This window comes from Poecilia formosa, unplaced genomic scaffold, assembly GCF_000485575.1.
Source record: "Poecilia formosa unplaced genomic scaffold, Poecilia_formosa-5.1.2 Scaffold88, whole genome shotgun sequence".
In the NCBI taxonomy this organism is placed as follows: domain Eukaryota; kingdom Metazoa; phylum Chordata; class Actinopteri; order Cyprinodontiformes; family Poeciliidae; genus Poecilia; species Poecilia formosa.
This window is the reverse complement of record NW_006800027.1, coordinates 1,763,105-1,781,872: the sequence shown is the minus strand read 5'-3', so window position 1 is coordinate 1,781,872 and position 18,768 is coordinate 1,763,105. Positions and strand designations below refer to the sequence as shown.

Here is an 18,768-nt window from a genome sequence, read left to right as displayed (position 1 = left end):
TAATAATAATAATAATAATAATAATAATAATAATAATAATAATAGGTTGTTTGCTACATCTGGAAACCTGAAATGCAGAGATGGCAGTTTGTTTCATTGCGAGGCGAAGATCATCTTGTCGTTATATTTCAGCTTTGAAATACGGCGCATGCGCTCTTTTACTAAGCGGAAGTGTCATTAATAGTTTGTAGTAACCGAATGCAGCTGTTGTATCTTTCGTTTTGAATTTGTGGTGCTGAGTGTCTGCTGTTACATTAATGAAGGATTTCCAGTGTAAGGTAAAATCTGTCCGTCTCTCTTTATGAAACCTGAACAGCTGCTGTGTTGTTAGCCTAACTAAGCTCGACCCAAGTTTCCCCTCTTTGTCCTCCACATGTTGTCGTTGATGATTTTTATATTGTAAAAAATTTAATTGAGTTTGTTACTATTAATTTATTGCACAACAAAATTATGTCAGGTTGTAGATTGAACAAAACATTTTTTTTCCTCTCCCAAGTGTTGATATAGAGTGCTGTATAGACATGGTGGGATATGATCCCAGGGCTAATCGTGGATCTCCTACCCCAGAGGAGGCAGCCCTGGCTGGGTCAGCTGGTGGAATGGTTACCAGAGCACTTATCAGTCCTTTTGATGTTATTAAAATCCGTTTTCAGGTAATAATTTTAATCTACTTCTTGTTTGTGTAATATGACTGCTGCACCAGGTGGTGGCATAGGAGGGATGTTAAAGATGCAGCCAGTTGAAATTTCGATTAAATTATAATAAAGCTGCATTCACATGGGATTGTGATCATGATGAGTCTATTGTCTTTCTTCCACAATGAAATGATGTCAAAGATCTAAAATATCTGCATCATCATCGTCATTTAATTTAGTTTGAGAAAATCTAATCATGTAGTGTTCATCACATGCTGATCAGCAGCTTCTGTCCCCTCAGCTGCAGATCGAGCGTGTGTCTTCACAAAGACGTGAAGGAAAATATTGGGGAATATTTCAGGCATCCCGAAGTATTTACTCAGAGGAGGGTCTCACTGCCTTCTGGAAAGGTCACATTCCAGCGCAGCTCCTCTCTATCTGCTTTGGGGCCGTCCAGGTAAATATTAGAAATGTGGAACTGTGTGTCAACACTACTGAAATAAACATTTTCCTGGACAAAAAAAATATTAACTGGTTGTGCGTTTGTCCACTTGCAGTTTGTCACTTTTGAGTTTCTGACCAAGATGGTTCACAAGTCGACGCCGTACGACAGCCGGACTCCAGGAGTTCATTTTGTCTGTGGCGGCTTGGCAGCCTGCTCTGCTACGGTGGCCTGCCAGCCTCTGGACACGCTGAGGACACGCTTCGCAGCTCAGGGAGAACCCAAGGTAGGACATTACTCTACTTTTTACTTTGATTTAATCCACGTATCTTTTAGATGAGTAGTTATATAAATGGCAAAAGTTGGAGTCACACTCCTTTAGTTAAAAAAATACTAAGTGTCATACTAAAATAACATATGTTCCTTAACACATCTGTGGCTGTCAGAGTGTCATATTATTAGCCAGCTTCTTCCCAGACTTACCACTCAGTTGCTTGTCCTCACATAGTGGAGTTAAATACTGACTGCAGGTTTCCCAGGTCTTGACTCCTCCACCACCATACTTGACATTTGTTCCAAACTGTTTGTGGAGCTATGTTTTGGTTTTGTTAAATATTGCAGTATATATTGAAATCAGGAATGGACATATTAATAGCAAAAAGCACATTAAGTTTTTTAAATGTGACAGTTTGCCAATTTTCAGTCATATGAAAACTGAATATTTCATTGTATACTTTGTTTTTTGTGCTTGTGCATTTGTTTCATTTTCTTATAGCAAAAAATGGGGGGGGGGAGGATTGGCTTCTTTTTACTAATATAGAAGAGCAGAAGAAGCTACTTTAAGCTCTTTTTTTAACTAGATTATCCTTTATCTATTTTACTTATCATCTCCAGATTACTATCTGGACGAAAAACTAAACTGGTACAAAAAGGAAAGAGGTAAAAGTTTAATAATAATGTTTATTCATCAGTTAGCTTCTCCTTTGTTATTAAGCGTGTGCTCATTTTAGCTCATTTTGCTCAGGTGTTTAGGAAATTCGAACTAGACGTTGCATTGGAAGACTACAATTCAAATTCCTTTCCTTTCTCCTCAGGTTTACAGTAACTTGCGGTATGCCGTGTCCACGATGTGGCGCTCTGAGGGACCGGTGGCGTTTTACCGCGGCCTGTCTCCTACCCTGGTTGCAGTGTTTCCTTATGCTGGACTGCAGTTCTTCTTCTACAATGTCTTTAAGCAGCTTTTGGCTCCTCCATCTAAATCCAAAGACTCAGGAGGTCAGTGAAGACACGGTTTTGTCTTGGTAGAAAAACCACTAAGATTTTAGATCAATAAAAAGTTTTTAAGTGCTGAGGAAATTTTTGAAAAGAAAAAAAAAAGTCTTTCTGTATTGAAATAAACATTCTTATCATACAGCTAGCTCACTGTAACATTTAGTATTTCAGATTTTTTTCAGTGATTAACAAAATCTCTCAATGAATTTATTGAGTAACAAATTATATGTGATTTTCTACTTGACTGAGATGAACAGGTACTGATAGGCAAAATAGGTGAGTGTAGTAATTGCTTACCTTTGCTGTATTTTGATGATCTCTTCAAATTTAATCAAACTACATTTGAATTTTTTTTTTTTTTCAGGTCATTTCTGAATCTTATTTTTCTGTTTAATTTCTAAGGTTTGGCATCAAAATCACAACCTGTGTGTCCTTTCATATAATCATTGCAGAGCAACTCCTTTAATCCTTTCAGAAACCAATGTCAGACTCTGCCGAGCCATGTCATTTATAGCTTTTTAGTTCTGCACACGCATTTTTGTGTGTCCCTCCTTTTACAGGAAACGTGAGAAGCCTGATCTGTGGCAGTGGGGCGGGAATGATTAGTAAAACCCTCACATATCCCTTCGATTTGTTCAAAAAGAGGCTGCAGGTGGCGGGCTTTGAGAAAGCCCGCGCTCACTTTGGACAGGTAGGATCCTGATGCTGAACCACAACGTCGAGGCAAATGACCTTCACCTCATGTGTCGGCGTTGTCGCCTGTTTCTGCCGTGCAGGTGCGGACCTACACAGGCCTGATAGACTGCGCGGTTCAAATAGTCGAAGAGGAAGGGATCCGAGGCTGCTTTAAAGGCCTCTCTCCCAGCCTTCTGAAGGCCGCGCTGTCCACAGGCTTCACCTTCTTCTGGTATGAGTTCTTCCTCAACGTCCTGTGCAACATTAGGGAAAAACGGGAAGGCCAAATGGAGAGATGACGCATAATGAGAAAAACGACATAGGAAATGAGGCAATCACGCACATTATAAACGCACTAATGCCTTGTTGCACTGAACACGTCACTCAGCCGGGAAACTGAGCGGGTTTATTTGGGTTTCTATGGTGTTTACAAATGTTAAGCAAGTGGATAAATGACTATATGAAATGATATGTTGCTGTATCATTTACTTTTATTTTGTAAGCATTATATTTTTGTCGAGGAATTTGTATCTTGCTTGACTCTTGCGCACAACAATGTCAAGTTTGTTTCAGTGTTAAATGATCAAATTCTATTGATAATCGATTGTCATCTGGTGGCGACAAAACAGTTTTCAAGCCATATCGGAGACAAAGCAGCTGAAACCTCTCTGGGTCCACTGGGTCAACTAATCAAATCAGAAGAAGTTGGTCGTGAATGTCATGGTGTCACGACCATCACTTTTCCTGAAAATAATTCAATTACTGACCAAAGACTAGGTAGAAAGTTAAAAGTCGTTTTTTCACACATGCTGACCAGCAATTGGTCATTCTGCAGGGACCCATCTTGTCCAGAATGGACAGCAGAAGGAAATGTGTGTCAAAAAATGTGTTGATTGGCCAAACAGTGAGCACCGTTCATCAGACCCAGGGGACTGGCTGCTACACGCATCAGTGTGCATCTTCAGCCATTGATCAGGTTTGACGGTATGTACGAGGGTAATTAATCTTCCTCAGCAATTATCCGGCATCTCAGACGTCTCTCACACCAGGCAACTGCAAAATGTTGTCTTATGTAAACCTAAAATATGACTCGGTCCCGATCAAATGGGGACTTCAGTGTGTGCAAGGCATTTTCTGTCTGGTGACCCTCACTTGCCACTTTCAGTAATGCCTCCACTCATCCACTTTGATGGCCATGTTGGCTTTCTGTTCCCAATATATGTTTGAACTTTGCCACTGTCTCCATGCTGGCTGTCCAAATGCATTCAGTGCTTGTTATCAGCCTCAGATTCAGCTGACAATACGGCGACGAACACATGTTTGCAAAGCTTCTTGTAAAGATGTGTAAAAATGCATGTTTTTAATTGCTGTAGCTTTGACCTCTCCTCTTTGCACCATTGTTCTTCTGGGTCCCCTGTTATGCTCTCTTCAGTTCATACACAGGTTATCTGTGTATGAGTTATGTTGGAGGATCACATGTGCAACTTTTCAGCTGACGATCAACATATACGTGTTGATTTATCAATCTGACCTCTCAAGTCATTTATGGCACAATTTTTCTTGGTTTGTTCTCAGAGAGGGCAAAAAATTTAGACTGAAAAAAAAAATCATGGTCCTTGAACAGACCAAGAGGATAGCTGATCCTTTACCGTCTTCAGTCTCATCATATTTATGATTCAGGAAATTTAGGTTATTGAGAACTAATGAGAAATTCTCATTAATTAAGAGAATGATTTCTTAACATAGGATTTTCCTCCACCAAGTAAATGCTGCCGCTCTGCTTGCTTCTCAGACTCTGGTCCTACTTCTTCTGTCTTTTGTTTTGTGTCGCATCGCTGTGTCACACTTGTTCTGGATCCTGTTTCACCCCTTTTCCATCTTGTGGGTGTTTCTGTTCTCTGCTCAAAATGGATCAGAGAACAGAATGGATCTTCTGCACTCGAAGATGACAGATTGAAAGTACACGAGAACAAAGTTAAAGGGATTTTTCTAATGTGGTGGATTAGTCTTGGTGGGTAAACATCTTGGTGAAAGTTTAACCTGAACTTTGCGCATTTTCTGCTCAGTTTTACGGCTGTTACCTTGTATATTCTTGGACACGTGATACTTATTTTGATATTCACTTTATTTAGTGGGAAAAACCAAATGGAACCTTAAAGTTTATAACTTGTTTAAATGTCTCACTTTGAGTTAAACTTACTGACCTTTGCTGTTTTGTTAATGCTTGTGTTTCATGTGTTTATATGGTCTTCATTTCTTTGTCAATAAAATGTACAACCACACTGCTAAAACTGAGTTATTTTTGGTCTGTTGAAGAGAAACGTTATTTTAACAAGGGTTTCTATTCAGACAAACTAAACCTAAACCACTTGTACATGACAAAGATTAAAATTTAATATAGAAATGTTTAATTTTTCTTCTCCTGCACAATTACTTTCCACTGATCTTATATAATCTTGATAAAGTTTATCACTGTAATGCTCAAAATATGAAAGATTTGAAGGACACAAACACATTTGCTCTAAGGCATTTAATCGCATTAATAAAGACTCCACAGTTATGACTCTAGTAGCTTCAGATGTGATTTAATTTGACTTACTGCATACAAAACTTTACTTGAAAATGAACAAAATGAATATAGCAGCTGAAGACCACATGATCACTCGATAAAAACCTTGGGTAAAACACGTCAAGTATGACAGCAAAAAGACATAACGATTAATTGACAAATATTTTAAAAGCAGCTTAATGTCAAGTTATACCACCAGGAGACAAAAACATGGCAGAGATAATATAAACACATACGTAATGTACACAACAGAAATTATAGCAGCTTCATCACTGGAGTTTAAATCTTTTTAAGTGCCGACATTGTGTTGATTAAATCATGTTCATGTCGTATATACAAGATTACCCGGTCGCTGTACACTTGAGTGTAAAACTCTTTATATTTAGCAGTCACATTATGCAACACGATCCGTCAAAACCTCTTTCACTACATCAATACAAAGAATGAACAACGACCTCCGGCTAACAAAGATCCAGATGTTTGAAGGTGAAAAAGCAAAAAAAAATCAAATTTTGTGCTGAATGAAACTGTAAATCGAGACACCCTGAGCTTGGATGTCTGGCATGGATGTTCTGCTAAAACCAAGAAATGACTGAGATTCTTTGTCGTGTTCTTTGCTGAACAAACTTTGCAGCTTTTTGCACCTCAGAGGCTTTGGGAGGGGGCAGACTGTCCACCTGTAAAGGCAGTCTGGGAGCTGCTGACTTTTCTGTAACACCAGGAACACTACTGAGGTCGAGGATGACCAGAACTGTGAAAAGCCTCCGTCACTTAAACTGGCCAGGAGCAAGAGGGAAGTGGGGGGGCCATGTTGGATGCGCAAAGCAAGCATCCTATACTGATCCGCAGGTCGAGAACAAGGCTCGGTTCTCATTCGGGTTGTGGACTGGAGTTCCAGGAGAAAAAACTTGGCAGCTTGAAGAGTGAATCCCTGCGGCCTGGATCGGGCAGGGTCAAGGTCTCTGGAGCGGACTTTTTTCTGGGTCGCTCCTTGGGCACAGACAGGAAGTCCGGAGCTTCGGTGGAAAGGGGAGTGGACGGGGCGCTGTTGGGGCCGCTGCGGGCAGTGGACGCCAGAGGGGTCTCTGAGATGGAGATGGCTGGAGGAAAGGTCCCAATTTTCAGATTAGTAGCTTCCTGCGTGGCTCGCTCGTACTCCCTCACCTCCTCCATGGTCATGTCTGATGGAACAGAGAAATTAACACAAACTGTGTGACAACGTCCACCCAAATCCAGGCCCAGAGCAAACTATGTAATATGACACCCTGAAAGCTTTAAATACAGAAAAAGGCCTGGGATTTTGTCATTTAAACGTCTGTAGTCTGGTTGGCAAAATTGACATTGTGCGTATTTGGGTACTTTGTTTTAAGTGAAACTTTTTCCAACAACGATGCAATGGTAGACAGGTATAACCTATTTAGAAAAAAAAAAAGACTACTTTTCCTGTTTTGAACAGGTTGGTTTACTATACATAATCTAGATACTTTTTCTAGATTCCAATAAATCTAATTTGTCTAATCTCTAATCATACATTTATGGGCCCAAAAACAATGTTGACTGTCCCATCCAGACACTTTTATCATTTTTGGGCGCGCTGTGGTTATGTGACGTCAAAAATATAAAGTTGCATGTCATTAACAGACGTGCAGTAATAGATACTATACTCTATAATATTAGCTAAGGAGATGATGTAAAAATTGTACAAAAATTGAACTCCGTTAAAAGTGTGAGATTACACAATGAAATTAATAAATACATTGAAGAAATGACACTCTGGAGGGTTTTAAAAGTTTTTTTCAAGGATCGGCCGTCTCAACCTTTTCAAACTGCCAACGCTCTGGCATTGAGATATTAATTTATTTAAAAGCACAGATGAGGTCAAGTTGACACAGACAAATGAAAACCTTTCAACTTTATGACTCATTTAGATGGCTGAAAAGAAAAAGCTGCTGGAATGCAAAAGACCTTCAGAAAAAGGCTTTAGCTTATGAAATAAGGGCAAACTGCAAAATCAGCACAAAAATTGTCTCTGTGGAACAAGAAGACGAAACTGGGGTACAATTGTCCTGTCAGGATCAGTTTTTCTCAGGTTAATTGGCAACAATGAGAAAATGGTGAATGTAAAAAAGGTGTAAAATTTTATTTCGAGAAGGTTGTCTTTTTCCTCAAACTTCTATATTATTTCAGTCATTTCATTTGGTTGCAGCAGAGCAGGAGATGGAAAGACCAGCCGTTATATTAGAGAAAGAAGACAAAATTACACAAGATGTACAAGTATTAGGTTGTACTATGGCCTCGTTGCTGTACAAACTTCAACTTTATTAAAAAAAAACAATCTTGAACAGAGGTATTAGTGCAACACAGGCCAAAGACCTCATATAGCTATGATTATAAAAACCCTACAAACTCTAGCATGTGTTAAACTTTAATACTTTAATAAGGAAACATGTCCTGTTAAGTTTTTATCTGAAATCTTTTACAGATCTGGTGAAAGTTGCTTTGTAGGATAAACACTTTGACCAGAGTAGCTAAAATCATTGGATGGCACAGAAGGGTCACGGTTTAATTGTAAACTCTCCATTGTCTTAGAGTGAAATCAAAAACACACTAGCTGAAGGATGCAAAAAGACTCCAACTGGGTAAATAACTGGGTATTTATAGTCCCATTAGCTCTAAAGTCTCATTCTTTTTAATTTCCTTCACATTTTTTATAGCAGTTTGTCCAAAAGTCAGTGTTTTTAATCAAGATTTTAAGTGATGGACAAACACAAGGAGCCCAGGGGTCCCATGGTAACATTGGAGGAGCTGCAGATATCCACAGCTCAGGTGGGAGAATCCGTTGACACAACAGTGAATAGTTCTGCAATCTAATAAGATGACCTCCATGGAAGTGTTGGAAAAACAGATATGACCCCTGAAGCCCTAAGAAATCCCATATGCCGTTTAGGGGAAACGGCAAACCTTGGGAAGAAGGTTCCCTGGTCAAATGGGACCAAAATGCAGCCTTTTGATACATGGATGCAATCTTTCCCATCCAGTCTTGGTGGGAAAGACTGAGCCATACCCATGATGAAGCATGGTGCTGGCAGCATCATTCTGAGGGGAAGGTTTTTCAGCAGGGATGGAAGAGTTGATCACAGTTGTTTGAAAGACATGTAAAGCTAAACACAGGGAAATGCTGGACAAAAAACCTGCTAGAGGCTTCAAAAGACTAAAGATTTGGGCATTGGACTACAATCAAAGCTTTCTGATTATTTACATGAAAGCATTTTCGAGTGTTAGAAAATCTCAGCTTGAGCAAAGGATAAACCAGTTTAGTCTCCGATAAATCCTGAAAACAGATGCTTACTAAGTAATCTGACTGAGCTTAAGCTGTTTTGCTAAGAAGAATTAGAAAATGTGACAATTTCACCACCAATTCCAAACGGCATGAATACTTTTGCAAAACATATTTTACACAGTCAGTCCAAAGTTTTATCATTGTTCTTATCAAATGAAGTTTGTTAGTTTGATTGAAATAATAATAATAAAAACATTAAAAACTTGGCTTCATTATAAATTCCAAAATGCTCGACTCCAAGACAAAAGCTAATCGGAGCATTCTTGCTTTTATTTGTGCCATCTGTAACAAACTTACCAATCCACTCATCCACCCACGCAAAGGCCTGCCTGTGTCCCAGAAGCAGGACGTCTCGTATCACCTGAGGAAAGTTAGAAAACAAAACGGTGAAATGGCAGCCGGAGCCGAGGGGGAGGCAGTCCAAGGTGAGCGGATGTGAATCATATTAACTTAACCCTGAAGGTGAGAGTCTGAAAACATGTTGAAGTTGCTAAATGCTTCTTTTCCTCCACAGGAGTAAATGATTAATATGAGTCACTCTGAGCGCTGCCCTGTGAGTAATGGCCCTGACCGCGTGTACCTATGCGTGTCAAAGGGAGCCTCAGGCAAGGGCCAAATAGGAAGCAGGCTGACCCAAGGACAAATGCTGCTAAGAGCTGAGAGAAATGCCTCTGGGAAATAGCAGATATTAGGATTAAATGTTGTTGGGAGGTCTGGCAGTGTGGGGTGACCAGGGCAGACACTGAAATAGAGTGATAAGAAAACGGCAGATTTTAACTACCATGTGTTATATGTTTCCACAATAGAAAATTGAACGTCTCGGGCACTGATAGTGATCTGCGAGGTGCAAAAAGTCTGAAAAAAAAAAATGAAGTGAGGTTGCAAAAAAAAACAAACAACAAAATCCAATACAGGTCGTTTTTCACAATGACCTTGTGCACAAACTGCTCCACGCGTGTCTGCAGTCCCCACACTTCAAACCTAACTGTGACCAGTTTGTACGAGCACATGATGGGGTCCTGGGTGTCGATCCATCCTTCCTGCAGGCTGCCCCTGTCTGTCTTCTTTGACTTAAACTGTCGAAGGTCCTGCAAAAAGAACGAAGAGAAAAATTGATGTAGAGAAAAACGAACCCTTCTCAAGCAATTGTCATATTTCTCAAAAGATGTACCACAAGTAGCCAAATTGGTGGGCCATGTTATTTGTCGGTGTTTATCTACTTCGCGGACTCCCTCCCCCCCCTACAGGACACGAACACCTGCATTCAGTACAGGAATCATATAGAGAACAGCCAAGATTCACAGACGGAGTCCTTCATCACAAGCTGTATGCACATTAATCACTCCCCCCCGTGGACTAATTATGCTGTGGCGCTCGTTTGTCTTGAGTGTTTTGACTGAGACAGACTGTGTGCGGGTGGGAGACAAAACTTTTTGTCCCTGCAGGGAGTTCCATAGTAGAGGAGGTGGATGAAGCCTGTTGCATTTCTCTTTGCATAAAATGTGTCATCAGATTCACTGAAGAAAGACTGAAGAAAGTTAAGGGAAAATAGAAAATGACAGTAAATGCTTGGTCTATATGAAAAAACAAAAAACAAACAAAAAGACAAAAAACAAAAAACAAAAAAAAAACGGGGGAGAATTAGGTGCAAGATCCATTTTATAGCACAATCATGTTATCAAATATGACTTAAAATGAATTTCACTTCATAATTTAACACTTTAAAATTGGGTTTGTGTCTCTTTAAGAAAGTACTGCTCTTTCCAAGACTTTTGGGAACTCATCACATCAACATTGCTCTTCTATTAACACCTCTAACAATGTTTTTACCAGCGCAGCACTGAGAAGTATTTGTATAAAGAGCTCAGCAGCTCCACCAGATGTTTGCTAATTGCCGCTGGCTAGTCTGAAGGAGCCGAGTAGGGGGAGACAATGGGGTGCTTTTTTCCCCCAGCTTTAATTAATTAGCAGTAATGATGCTGTGTTTGTCTTGAGAAAGAATCAAACACATTATTCATTTTTAAATCTGTGTTTGAATCAAATATTTACATGCAACTTCTGACGTCTATATTTAACTCCGGACATAACCTCTGAGCTATTCTTAGCTTCCAAGTGTAAGCGCAGAGCAGCATACGTCCCAGTGGTATAGTCTCTGGAAGGTGTCGATAATAAAACGCCACGGCTGCAGGGTCATGACTCCGTGTGGTTATTAATAACTCCTCTTATAATCACCGCGGTAGGTTGGCCGGCACGCGTGCAAGCACATGTAAATTCACTGCAGTTAACACACCTTCCCCCATCTGTACACATTCAGATGAGGCAGAGGACCAGCTGGTGATATAAATAAGTGAATAATAAAAATCTCATCTGTTACCCCTCCACTACATTTCTAGTCTATGTATTTTACTCTGAATCCTTTGTTCTTTTTATCCCCTACCTTTTTTTTTTTCAAAACTTGGATTCACGTCTTTAATTCAGGAATCTCTCTTTCCTCACCTCTGATTCTTTGTAGTGGCGCTCAGGGATCTCATCGTAGGCAATGTCCACAAAACACACTTCTGTTTCCTCCTCTCTGGGCTCACTTCCAAAGATCTGAGAAACAGCAAAACACACACCTTTGTTGTTAGCAGTCGCAGCAAAGCATCGGGCCGTGTTGATTGTGTCATGTGACTGATTTTTTCTCAGACAAGATTCTAAATAAGACGTGAGTTGAGCCTTATGTTCAGTGACCTCCTCCTAGTAATTAACACAAGAACGATTAGCTTGTCTTATCTGAGCAGTTTCATGCTCTAGTGTCACTAAGCTGGGAATAAACTCCCATTAGTCTCATATATTGGTGCTACAAAAGGGGAGGAAAAAAATCTGAAAGATGAATGGATAGATTACTGAAAACGATGATGGTGACTGGAAGAGAAAGAAAAGAAGCAAGAGGACAAACGGTGGAGGCAGTGAGGCATTAAGTCAGGAGCGTAAGGAGAAAGCCCCTCCACTGAACAAGTCTACTGCCCCATTTGCTCTAGTCAGCTTCAAATGTGAAATAATGACCATCTGTGACACCAGCAGAATCTGGGTGCACTTCTCGTCACCTGCCACCGAGTGGAGCTGCAGACTTTTGCTTCTTCCTTAAGCGTTGATTGAGGCAATATTGCATAACTCGGACTTGTTCCTTCTGCCAATCAAAGCATCAAGTGGCTCTGAAGGACAGGCACAAACAAAGAAGAATGTGATGAAAAGCTTTACGAACTGAAATGCGAGGACACGGTTTCATGTTGTAGAAGACATGAAGCATGTCTTCCTTAAAGAAGTTCTTCAAAACCATTTTCCATGTACTATTGATTTGGCATTAAAATGTTTAAAATCTCTATTTTTAACATACTTTAAAAAAAAAGCCATTACATTTGGACATATAAATGGATATTTATTTTTAATAAACACAATATAGAAAATAATTTAAGAAATGCAACCATCAAGATAAAAAAGGAATAAATTCAGACACTCTTCGGGTGCACTTGAGTATTATCATTGCTGCTCAACATTTTGAGTTTAAACATCTGCTTAAACCTCAAACATTTATCTTTGTGGACTCCTGACAGTTGATGTGAAAATGACCACAATGACATCTATTGAGCTTCTTCATTTTGAAGCCTTCAGAGGGAAGACGGCAGCTTTTGACGTCTCAAAAGAATTTAAAATCAGATTCAGGCGTTCGACTGTATGGGAAATAACCAACAAGTGGAATATATTAATAACAACTGACGACAGTGTAGATCTGGGCGTTCAAGAAAATTCACTCTAGAAGCAGACTCTAAGATGCTGAATGAAATCTCCAAAAACCCTACAATGTCATCATGGGACCTATCAAATTCCCGCCACAATTGATATTAAAGTAGATCTCTCTGCAGTTATAAACAGATAAGATATTTTTACTTTGATGAGAGGGAACCAAGGAGGAATTTTTTTTTTAGGTTCTAATTAAACCAGAAAGGTTCAGGATGAAGTTTTGAAGAGATAATGTAGACAAATAATCGGAATTTTGGATTAATGTTTTACAGATAAATGAGTGGAGAATTTAAACATTTACTTGCCTTATCAACAAAATGCATATTTATTGATTGTTTCGTTTAATGAACTGAACAAAGTTAAGGCTTGTTGTTTACATGCAACAAATCCCTTTCTCTTTCTTAGGTATATAATCATAAGCTGGATTAAGTAATTTTGACACAATTCAACTTTACATCAGGAGAGCTTTCTCTATTTAACGAGCTTGCTCCTCCAGTTACTGAATGTTTTTTTTTTTTTCTGTATGATTAACACTCATATTAAATGTTTTCTGCAACTATAAACACGTACGGTTTCAATCCTGGGATTTGGTACAAAAACATATAATTTCTAGTAGCTTCAGTTTTTAGGTTCGAATTGCAAACCTGCAAAAAACATTTTTGCAGTAAAATCTCAAGGGTTTCAATGTTTTCCAGCAGAATTAGGATTGTGGGATTTAAAAGAATTTTCAGTCTTTCAACAACATCACTCGTTAAGTTTGTGTAAGACATTGATGTGTGGCAATTCAATTGAAAAGTACTGAACATATTCTGCTATCTGAAAATCCTGCTGGAATATGAATGGAGCAGACCAAGTCTCCTTTCACTTTATATCTCACAGTCACAATGATTCAATAATCCTCAGACAAAAGCAATTCACTTAATTCGACGGCGAGGTCTTGAAGCATGAAGGTGGTGAAGATGGAGTCTGATAAAACAATGAAGCAATAAAACAGAGGAATAGAAACTGCGCCAATCAAAACCCAGTTGAAAAATCGAGATGCGCGCACAGTTCTTCGCGAAGCGCTTGAGATATTGAGCTGTACTTACATTGTCATTGTTTCCTTTGTTATCCTCATATTTGCTCTCTATGTGGATGGAAAACTTGGGCAGGAAGGAGCACTGGAGGGAGCAGATAAAAACAAAAGTCTCAGATGGTAAGACATTGTTTTGCACCTTGATGTCTTTTATCAGACAATAAGTAATTAATTTTTTCGGACATAATCACAGTGTCCTGGGACTTTTGATATCTGTGTCTGAGACTTTCCTCTACTAAAGATTCCCAAACATTAATTGGACATTTAAATTTGAATGCCAGACAAATTATCCTCTAACCACAACAAATGTAAAAATGTGGAGTTTGTTGAACTCCACGGCAAATTTAGCTGTGATGATGTGCAGACTAAGTTATAATTTTTCAGCAGTAACCACTACAGAAATAGGTTTAAAGTTTTCATAATATAACCTGACAGTCATTTCCATTGACTGTGCCCAGTTGTGTGTTTAATATGACATAGTAATTGTGTAATTTAAGAAATTATTATCAATGTGAGAAGAAGAATAAATTGTAAATATAGATAATGGAACAAAAAAGTGAATAAAAAAAGTATGGCATATAGCATGTGCTAAAGCACATGTTTTGGTACGCTCTCTTTCAACTTACATGTCAGATGTTAGATCAAAGTGCCTTGGATCATAATGTGTGTGTGTGTGTACACTGTGCAGAAAGTGAAAATACTCACTGTGTACTCTGACCAGAGGCCATCAGTGTAATGGACAGGAATAAGAGGTGAGAAGAAAGAAAGAGATGGGTGAAAGAGAACAAAGAAATGAAACCGCATGTGCCATTAGGCCTCAGGAACAACATTTTAGTCTCAGTAAAAGCATGCATGGCATGGTATGAAGAGCTCTTATGTAGCTAACACCTCCACTGCTACAGTTTCTAGCATAGTTTTCCTTATTTTGTAAGTGTAACACAGACTGTCATGTACAGTTTCTGCATTAAATTATATTTTATACTGAAAAGTTATTTTCAGCTTCTCCTCTTCTTGCCAATGCCAATCAAACCTCAACCCCAGTAGGCATCCAACAAAGTTCTGTACTTGGGCCAATCAAAACATCAATTTCTATGTATTTGTTATGACAAATACATAGAAATGTACAGATTATGCCATTATCAGGCTCAACAGTAGAAAAACCTGTTGAAGATGTTCACAAAAAATCTTTGTTGTCTCGAGAACTGGCGTGTCATCATCAGGGTTTGCTGGCCAAAGGCAAAAATATTTCATTTTAACATCATAAAAAGGTTCAAATGAATGCAAATTAGCTGAAGACTATAATTCCATATCCATTATCATGTAAATATTCATGCATGTGTGCTTCCCATTTTATATTAAAATGCAGGAAAGAGCCTTAAAAAAACTCAGGTTATGATTTTTAATGCATTTAAAAGATGGGATTTAAATAGGTAGACAGTTTCTGTGTCGTTTTAAACTGACCTGTGATTTCTGATTATGTAACTCTGGCACAATAAGGGTTGGAAAAATGTCCGCAGATGAAAGAGGAGGGATTTGCAGTAAAATGATTACCTGTGATGGTGTATGGGTAGTAGTTCCAGGCCTTCTCTGTGACATAGAAAATTTTAGGAACCACTGCCCTGGCCCAGCTGGGCAGCTTGCTAAAACACACAGAAAGACGAGAGTTTAGGTTGGCAAGCTGAGGAAAGAAAATTGTATCAGATTGAAATTAGTCTTCACTTCAAGTTTCTCAACTCTTTTCTTTTGGTCTATCAACCATAGCTAGCAATAAGAAACATCCTGCTGCGTGGAGCCATAATGGAGGCCATACAATGAGGCCATGATGGCCCCTGGGAAAGCTGATCACAGTGATTACACCCAGGAACCCTGCTGGGGACTTTCACTGCACTTGCACTGAGATAGATATAGAGAGAGGCATGGAGGGTTAATAAGAAGAAAAATACAGAGGGGCAGCCATTTCTCTTCAAAAATGGATTCTATAAACAAAAAAGGGAAGACGTGACTGGCCACAGATTTGGGAAACACGACAAAATTGGTGACAAATAAAGAGGAAATGACTGAAATTTAAAACTTTGATACGGTTAGCATTACAGCAGTCATCACGATTTAACAAAGACATGAAGGAAAGCAAAAGAGCAGAAAGCTATAATCGAGTCTGAGGAGAAGCAGTTAAGCTCAGATTACATTTATCCTGAACATCAATATCCAGCTTTAATGCATCCACTTGATTAACAGGTCCAGGTTTCACTTGTTATAATATTAAAGCTGATTACTGATTACATACATCACTGGTATGTAACACAGACTCTTACCAAAGTATTCATATCCCTTAAATATTTTCAGATTTCCTTGTTGCATTTTAGACAAACCAAAAGTAGTGCTTAATTGTTACATGCAAGAAAAAATCAATACATTGTTATCCTTTTTGCACATAGAAAACTGAAAAGTGTACGTCACACTTGGTTCCTTTGTTTGACTAATATTGCCTGTTCTTCTTTGCAAAATAAGCTGAGCTCAGTCACACTGGATGGAGAGCATCTGTGAACATCAGGGTTTTTTTTTAACATCTCACTAAAGACACTTTGGCTTTAGTTTCTGATTCTGAGGTTATATAGAACATGAACATGTTCTGATACAGACAACATTTTGCATGTAGGTCAAAAAGTAGCCAAAGGTTTGGTCTCATTTGACCAGAGCGTCTTCTATTCACACCCAAATCTTCTTGTGGTAAACTTTGAGTGGGGACTTGTGACTAAGAGCAGATTTGTGAAATATACAAACAACAGTCACAAATTACTACCAATAAAGTTACAAAATAAACACATTGCAGTGTTTGGTTTTCTATATGTGACAGAATTTGGGAACTCTCAAGGGGAAAAAAAATGGCTTTTACAAGTATCTGTGTGTGCTAAGCTAACCAGGGTTTTATGAGACCACAGGGACGTAAGACTGGTGGTTTCCTCCGGCTCCTCTTCTCTGTCATACAGCCAGTGTGTACTATACAAACATAGCAGGCCGGTCACATGTCCCGTGTCCTCACACTGCTTTATTTACAAGTGCCACACACGTACATTCGCATGCACAGACTGCAGCTATAACACAGTAACAGGTGGTTTGTGGGCGGAGAGAGGCCTTCTTGGTGTCCGACGGCGATTGCTCAAATTATCCATCGCTTACGCTGACCTCATCTCCCTCTGTGTCCCCACGCAGAAACGAGCAGACTTTACTGCATACTCACACACCAACATGCAGTCTTCTTCTCTTCTAGGACTGTGAACGACAGTGCGTTTGTCCCCGAGTCACACTCAGTTGTCATTTATAACCACTTCACCTGTCTTGTGGCATTGCTCTGCTCTTTCTGCCAGCGTCCTCTGGGAGTGACTGGAATCAGGTGTTTGTTTAACAGACTGTCCTCACCTTGGATGTTTTTCTTTTTTTTTTTATCAGCACTAAAATAAATTGACAAAATTTTTCAAAAATGCAGAACCCTAAGTCCAGAATAAAGCTGAAAGCAAATTCCTTACATTAAGGCAAGTGTAAGCCATGAAAAGCCTTAGGCTATATCATTTCTCTTTATTTATAACTCAATAAAAAGAAATGACAATTAACCTTTAAACCCCCTTTTCACTGGTGTCATAAAACGTTCTCTCTCTTATGAATTCCCAAGGAAATTAAAACTATGGATAATATTTTATAAACATTCATTTTGCAAAGAAGCAAAAGCAAACAGAGTGAAAGAAACATGAATCATTCAAACTCCTGTTGTACAGAGAGCAAGAAAGAGGAATAAAAAAAATGCCCAGAACTGCAGTTAAATGTCACAATACACTGTGAGCCGCTTGCACCATTTAGCTCTAAAATACACCATAATCTGGTGTGAAGATGACACTTAGAGATAACACCGTTGCTATCTGTGGATACACTAAAATATTGGCTGTAAAGAGGAATCCAGGTCTGGAGGGCTGAAAGATGAGTGATGGTTCAGGATTATGACGCCCCAAAGCAAACTTTCAAAATCACATTGAAGTTTCTTTAGAGAAAATAAAACACAACATGCACTGATGTAGATTTAATGAAAGCTCTTGAATCCTTGTGTTGTGTTAAAGCAACACAATATATTAATCTGAAAAAAAAAAAGTCCTGTTAATTACAAAACATCTCTACTGGTATACAGCGACTTTTTTTTCCCTTTGCAAAATAGTTGAATCTCAGTCAGATTAGAGCCTAACATTTAGCACAAACATTTTCGAATACCTCTGATTCTCATTTAGTTGAGTCTGGACTTTGACTGATCAATTCTAACAAATAAAGAGGCTCTGATCTAACCTGGATGTGTGTTTCAGGTCATTTTCCTGATAATTCTCCACCTCATCCTTAACCCCTTTTGCAGCCTCTAACCAGCTGAAGAAAATAATCATCTCAGCATGATGCTGCCAAAACCATGCTTTAGTGGAGATGAACGGTTGATCTTTAAACATCCCTGTTTCTTTCTCCATGACCTATTTGCTTTGTTCCTTGGTCTTACTGAGGTTGTGTTTGGTTAGGTTCAGTTATGTTGTCTAACAAATCTCTGAGACATTCACAGGATAGCTGGGTTCACACTGAAGCAATGCCAAGTTTATAATTTCAAGCTTGCTGTAAATGAATTAAATGTGTAAGGGGTATACATGTGAAAGATTATGCTATTAAAATCAGCATATCCACTGCAAATAAAATACATAAAAATACCATTTAATACCTTCGATGTAACAGCTTTGTCTTCAGGCCCCTCAGAGTATTTATTATAAGTACGTTCAATGCCCATGCAGTGGTTAAAAATGCGCTCTGAGAGAGAGCGGAAACAACTTGGTGGCTAAAATTACTTTGACCTCATTGTGCAATTTACAGTATGTTGATTGTCAGCGTTCTCAGCAGGATTAAACTGCCACCCATGTCCTGCCTCGGTTCACTGCTTAACATCTAAATCATCCCCGCTGCAAA

The 18,768-nt window shown here is 39.0% G+C and overlaps 2 protein-coding genes across 2 annotated transcripts in view; one reads left to right on the top strand and one right to left on the bottom strand.

Annotated features, from left to right (window-relative positions):
• The first annotated feature begins 137 nt into the window (after nt 1-137).
• Nucleotides 138-5,315, top strand: slc25a19 (solute carrier family 25 member 19). Its single transcript, XM_007557434.2, has 7 exons — nt 138-278; nt 497-653; nt 937-1,092; nt 1,193-1,363; nt 2,172-2,352; nt 2,910-3,040; nt 3,126-5,315. The coding sequence occupies exons 2-7, from the start codon at nt 522-524 to the stop codon at nt 3,321-3,323; spliced, it is 969 nt and encodes a 322-aa protein (XP_007557496.1). The 5' UTR covers nt 138-278; nt 497-521; the 3' UTR covers nt 3,324-5,315.
• Nucleotides 5,316-5,593: 278 nt separating this feature from the next.
• The window catches only part of LOC103141695 (cytoplasmic phosphatidylinositol transfer protein 1-like), a 43,942-nt gene continuing 30,767 nt past the window's right edge, over nt 5,594-18,768 (bottom strand). The window contains exons 3-9 of the mRNA XM_007557433.2: nt 15,340-15,428; nt 14,494-14,501; nt 13,802-13,873; nt 11,430-11,525; nt 9,866-10,021; nt 9,231-9,294; nt 5,594-6,774 (exon numbers count right to left, since the gene is read on the bottom strand). Coding sequence (XP_007557495.1) covers nt 6,464-6,774; nt 9,231-9,294; nt 9,866-10,021; nt 11,430-11,525; nt 13,802-13,873; nt 14,494-14,501; nt 15,340-15,428 — 796 coding nt within the window. The 3' untranslated portion in view covers nt 5,594-6,463. The remainder of the gene's footprint in view (nt 6,775-9,230; nt 9,295-9,865; nt 10,022-11,429; nt 11,526-13,801; nt 13,874-14,493; nt 14,502-15,339; nt 15,429-18,768) is intronic.

Excerpts from the sequence above, each read along its gene's own strand:
- slc25a19 (XM_007557434.2), top strand. The coding sequence starts at position 522 with ATGGTGGGATATGATCCCAGGGCTAATCGTGGATCTCCTACCCCAGAG. Across the intron at positions 1,364-2,171 it reads CAGCTCAGGGAGAACCCAAG|GTTTACAGTAACTTGCGGTA; the intron begins GTAGGACATTAC and ends CTTTCTCCTCAG. Across the intron at positions 2,353-2,909 it reads TAAATCCAAAGACTCAGGAG|GAAACGTGAGAAGCCTGATC; the intron begins GTCAGTGAAGAC and ends CTCCTTTTACAG.